The sequence below is a fragment of the Meleagris gallopavo genome, chromosome 13 (genome assembly GCF_000146605.3).
Source record: "Meleagris gallopavo isolate NT-WF06-2002-E0010 breed Aviagen turkey brand Nicholas breeding stock chromosome 13, Turkey_5.1, whole genome shotgun sequence".
NCBI lineage: Eukaryota > Metazoa > Chordata > Aves > Galliformes > Phasianidae > Meleagris > Meleagris gallopavo.
In genome coordinates, this window is record NC_015023.2 from 5,571,941 (window position 1) to 5,578,185 (window position 6,245).

Consider the following 6,245-nt stretch of genomic DNA (forward strand, 5'->3'; position numbering starts at 1 on the left):
CATATTTTTTAAAAATTAAGAGGAAAAACAATACAAAAAAAACCAAAACAACTCAGCCTCCAAACACAGAGTAAACAGAGGAAAAAATGTCAGATCCAGGTAATATTTATTAAGTGACTGAAAAAAAAAATGAAGTTACAGTATTTAATTGTGGATCTGAGCAAAGGTAAAGGTTAGTGACATCTTTTAAACAGCCAGAAATGCAACAGAAATTCAACTTGCCTATTACCACCTTCACGAGACAGCTGCTAGAGACTGGAGCAGCCAGCATGCACAAGTTTGTCACCTCACTGCTTTTGTGCAGAGCCTCATTCTGCAGTGAGTGAGTACACTCCCATCCACTGAGAAGTATACTACATTACATTTATTACCAACCCAGAACCTGCATGGGGGAGCTATTATATTAGCATGTCACTTCATTCTCCATCTGCATACAGTCAACACTGCCAAAAGCATGAAAAGATTCTACAAAATGCTATCAAAAAATTATGAGACCAAAGCAGAATTGAAGTTCACAGAAGTGAATCTTTTAGCAGTTCAATCAAACTAATCATTGCAACAATTCTCTATTTTTACAAAAGGTGCTTACTACACTAGTAAATAATTTTATATGCTACACAATGTGTATTGTATTGGGCTATGAATTTTAGGATTAAAAATGCCAAAATACCAATTTATTCTTCCCATGTCTAAGCCCTCACTACATTTGCATTTATTAAAGATGGACCAGTATCTATTATATGCTACTAATCGGACTCAAGATCTCCAAGCTGAATAAAGAATGCAAATGTCACACATAGAGTGACAACAGACAATAACCTAGTACTTTACATTAAAAACACAAACCTAGATATACCTATTTTTATTCCTATCTGGTTATTAGGGAACACAACTCAAGAGTCCTCTGTAAGATAGACTTTGCAGAAATTTATGTAAAAAACCACTATGACATATTAAAATTACGAGCAGATATGGCTATTTATCTGTCTGGACATTAACCTTTGCCTTGTAACTTGTGAAACTAAATACTGCTGTTTGTGAACAGCAGCCTCTGTCTGTAAGGATGTTTAGTCATTATTTCCATTCTTGTAGCTACAGCTAAAAGGAAGAAAAACAGCATTCTAATCATAGCATTTTGATACAAATGTGGCTTTGCTCATTATTTTGACACACAGTTTCTCTCCATGCATTCAGCCTACGAAGAGAAATCAGCTGCTTTCCATTTGAAACAGGAAGCTGAGAACAATCTTGCTGGCACTCTCCTACGTAGCAACAAAAAACACCTTAACAGATCATGCCAGATAAGGTCTGTACTTCAGTAAACTTTCTACTTATTCTTAGATCAGTGAAAAATCACCCTTTAAAGACACTAAAGCTGCCATTGGGAGGTACGTATCACAGAAAAGGCAGCTGGGAAACTTAACAGCTCTCCCAGTGTAAACTGGGAATGTTTATGTATCAGAACCCCTAAAGCAGTACTAGTATTACTGGTAAAAACACGACCTAATTTCTTCATATTTTTCTAAAGACAGAAGGTTTCAAGTTGTTTTAAACTACAGTGGTTTTCAAATCACAAAATTAGAAAAAGAAAAAAGTTCATACTACCAAAGAAACCATTTATGAACTTACTTGCATTAGGTCAGAGGTTTTTTTTGTCTTGGTTTGTTTTTTTCAAGGACAGAGCTTGCAGTTACTTTACATGTGTATCCATATTCTGCAGTTGTGTAACAAAGTTACTTTGCCCAGGTGAAAACCCCGTTTGCTTTTTTCCAGTCCAAGGAGTCCTGTGCAACCTCACCTTTTCATGCACAGATGCACCTGAGCAAATATTCAGTACAGGACTAAACCAGAAGTAAACTACCCAAACTTGCAGAAAATGAAAAGTGCTGATATAAAAAAAAGAAAGCCTCACACAGAGGTGAGAGAAGGAAAAAAAATATCTCACTAGCACTATTATAAATAGTGCAACAACATCTTTCCTTTTTGAAAATAGAAACCTGCTCACACGCAGTAGAGAAGATCATACAGTTCTTGAATTAAACAAAGTATCAGTACTGAGGAGATCTTAAGCTCAGGGAAATTTTCAGATAAAAACAACTATTTCAGACCGTCTTCTTTCGCTTTTATAAATACAAGTTACCAGTAAATGCAACAGCAAGCATTTACATATGGTACAGATGAGTGGTAAATGCTAACAGCTGGGGCATGTCTGATAAAGCAGTTCTGTATTTGTACCGAGATGATGACTTCATTTTGAGAACGCAGCCCTGTAATATCTTCACCCAGTCAAAAAGAACCCACAGAATCCCCCGCTGCAGCCACACGATGCACACGTAAATGGTGCATAAAAAGTGCCTGCAGACTGCCCAAGCTACACCTCTTCCCGAGCAGCATCTAAACTAAAACATCACCGCCCTCCACACTGCAATGCAAGATATTTTGTTTTGCTTGCTAGATCTATCAGTTTGCTCCTTCCACCTGTAACAGTTACCCACTGCCAAAGTGAGTGCTATTCCAGGTCGTATCTGCTTGCAAGTGAAAATCATCCACCATTTCTTTTTCAATGCTTTAGTGCATTTGGTACATTTTGTAAATGTTTAGTACATTAGTAGGTGCATATACTATCCTTCTTCTGCAGTATTAATAGGAATGCTTAAATTAAGCCTGAAAGCCTAAAAAGGAGGGCTCCTAACATGCAGTATTAGAAAATAGGCCCACTTAAAAGTGAAACTTGGAGAAGAAGAGCTTATGTCTTCTTCACTTTTAGATTGCTTCTGAAATTCTCTTCTGTGATTGCCACTGGAAGCATAATATGGATTCACTTGACCAGGATTAACTTGGAGGACCTATTTATGAAAACAACATTATGGAGGGAAGATTACAGGAAAGCTGAGGAGAAACAGAAAACAATGAAACAGAAACACAGAAAAAAAATCTGCAATTCAACTGCTAGATTTTACTTAACATGAAACATGCAAAACAGGTGGTTACAAGGGATCCTCACTAACCACCACTAAGTTTTGGTCTTCAGCTACACGGCTGAAGAGTAACCATCTGTAACTCCTGTTAATTCTAGATGGTATTTTTCTCTTCCTGTCTTGTCAAATACTTTCTAATTTTAAGTATTTATTTCAGTACTAAAGATTAATTTCTAACATGCAAAAATACCACAAGTACCTGAATTTCTGGTTTTGAAGTCATTATCCCATGACTGCAGCTCTCCATAACAGAAGTAAACACAAGTTACAAAGCCAAAAATAAACAAACAAACAAACAAACAACCTGTAAGGAATTACTGGCAATTGAGTAACAGCTGTTGACAGTTTTACTTTCTTTCCATAACATCTGCTTCATACACATTGGTGTTTTAGAAAGGCTCAAGTTTTACTCAGCCCTGGAAAAAGTTCCCTAGCATCTGCAAATGCTTAATATTCAACAACCCCTAGTGGTTCCAATATCAAACAGCAACTTGTAGTAGCTGCATTATGCTTGTTTTTTAGGATTCATACAATAAATAATTTGAAACATTAATAAACAGTGTCAGTTTATGAAATACAAGGAATAAAACCCTGTGAAGAACAGTTCTGCTTCTTTTTCCATTAGTGTCTAAGTAAACGGGCAAAAAGGCCAGATATTACAAATGTTTACAAAACAGCCTGTTTACAACCACAAAGAGTGCTGCTATACACAAAAACCTGATTTATTTAATCAAACAAATGTACAACCAAACTCAATATTTAACTCCCCAGCGCTTCTGTGCATGCTGATCAAACCTACCCTAAGAAAACCTCACAAATATCATTCATGCCACAAACTCCATGTGTAGCTAGGTGTGTCAAGTACAACATTGCTGTTCCAATGTTTCTTCTCTCACATTCTGGTCTAAAAAGTGATCAATAGTATACCAACAGTATATTAAACTCTAGATTGTTACAAGTTCGGGTGCAAGAATTTCAGTACATTTCCCACTAAGCCTTTTGCTTAAACAAATCATTTAGAGAACTGAGAAGGAGATGTAAAGAGATGCAATTAAAAAATAAGCCCTAAGGAAAGGGCATCGAACTCTTTCAGCATAAGCGTCTCTGAATAAATACCTTCTTGAAATGGAAAACATACTAACAAGGCTGAAATACTCTCAGTAACTCAGTTGCTGTTCTCCAACTTTTAAGCAACTTTTAAGAATCACTCTCACAGTTTTAATAACAAACATGGTTATAAAGTAATATGTTGTTAGTCATACACTATTTGATTTAACTGAATTTTTGCACTCCTCCTAGAACTCAAAAATTTCAATCATAATGCCAAAAAACAAAAAAACTGAAGATTATAAATGACTTAGAAATATAAAGGCAGTTTTAATTATCCCAAACACATGAAGTTCACGGGTCATGCATCTTGCCACAGTTCCAGATCCAGGTATGATTATCCCATTCTCCACTTAGAATAAAAAGGCAGTAGCAGAAAAGAATAAAGAACAAATCTCAACAGTGAATGCCCACTCTCATTATTAAAATTCTCTCCTGAATAATACCACTGAATACCAAAGAGAATCAGTGAGTGATAACAGTATTCGAAATAAGTAAAACTTCTCCGCATCAGCTGAACAACAAAAATAATCAGCATGTTCTGTAATAAAATAATAAATTACATGTAATAAAAAAGGAAATACACACCTATGGCCTCGGATATCAGATTGATCACAGACACCTCCCAAAGCAATTCTGTGGAATTCTCGACCCAAAGTCTTAGCAATTGATCTCCCCACACTGGTTTTGCCAACTCCTGGGGGTCCCACAAAACAAAGAATGGGTCCCTTGAGGTTGTTTTTTAGCTGCCTGACAGCTAAGTACTCCAAAACTCTTTTCTTCAACTTCTCCATAGCGTAATGATCATTATCCAGAAGAATTCGAGCTGCACGAATTTCAAGGCGATCTATCAATCGTTAACAACAGAAAGGATATCAGCACATTTACCTTTAGAAATGGAAACAATTCTACTGTATAACAGAAATTAATGCATTTTCACATGTTCATCAACATAAATCACCCAATACTCACATTTATATTCCACCCAACATTTTGCTAAGATAATTATAAGCCTTATTTTTTTAAGAAGAAATGTAAACACAAGCTGGAGAGATCACTCTATAGATAAGAGAATTTACAACAGAAATGGAAACATCCTTTCACTGTGTCATAGATTTAAAATCTGGTTCAAATGAACTTAATATCTGTCCCGGAACAGCAACTGAACAACATGCACATTTTTCAGCATTTGTCATCTCACAGAACTGAATCTGAAGCCATAAGGTCTTATCAAAAGATAAATTCAACCCTATGTCTTCATCTCACCGACTTACGCTATAGTCTGTTATTACCTCACAAGAGTTGAATGGCAGGCTTTGCTAGCTATATACTTTAAGCGACTGTGCTGTGCAAAATACCCATTTGATACTAGGACTGGAAAAATTTGGTTTTTACAATTGCCATAAGTTGAGATAAATTGTCATGCATAATAAAAGGACTTTAACTAGTGCATTAGACAGAGCACGAATTTCTGGCACAAAGCAGCTGTCTCTGCTCTATGACATAAAAGAGAAAGCAGAAAACAATAAAGTCGATCAACTCTGCACAAACCTACCCTTCAGCTTCTATGCACTGCAGATACAAACTCTTCATCCCAGTAACTGTTTCATTTATGGACAGCTGTTATGAAATTCCCATCATCAACCATGTCATCCTTTGCAATAAATTACTGAATAAAAAACTAATTAATGATAATAATTTTCCAGGTCTTTTTAATTGTATTTCCCATTTTTCCACTCGTGTATATTTTTATTCTCTCTACCCATGAAGTCCAAAGCATCACTCATATGAATACAAATATAATTTTTTCCAACTTTGTTTCCAGGAAAAACCTTCAAACCACATCTGACTTTGCATAGTTCTGCAAGATTGAAGAGCAAATTCCTGTTAGAGGACACGAGAGGCAACCCAGTCTGTGGTTTTTTGAGTAACACTGTGTCAACGGTTTACGGGCTGGTTCGGCCCGGTTCCGTGACTAGAAGGGCGGAGGGATCCGCGGATCCGCGCCCCCGGAAAAAAAAGAAAATAAGGGACCCCGAAATAATTGAAAACAGTGGCAACAATCTGAGGTAAAACAAAGTAATTTACTAAATATGGTATCAACAGAATTTTATAAGGAGGGAGAATGTGAAATTGATAGTGGATCGGCCTTACCACAAC

The 6,245-nt window shown here is 36.3% G+C and overlaps 1 protein-coding gene across 1 annotated transcript in view; it reads right to left on the bottom strand.

Annotated features, from left to right (window-relative positions):
• The window catches only part of LOC104912945 (lon protease homolog 2, peroxisomal-like), an 11,434-nt gene extending 6,555 nt beyond the window's left edge, over nucleotides 1-4,879 (bottom strand). The window contains exon 1 of the mRNA XM_031555397.1: nucleotides 4,708-4,879. Coding sequence (XP_031411257.1) covers nucleotides 4,708-4,879 — 172 coding nt within the window. The remainder of the gene's footprint in view (nucleotides 1-4,707) is intronic.
• Nucleotides 4,880-6,245: the final 1,366 nt, after the last annotated feature.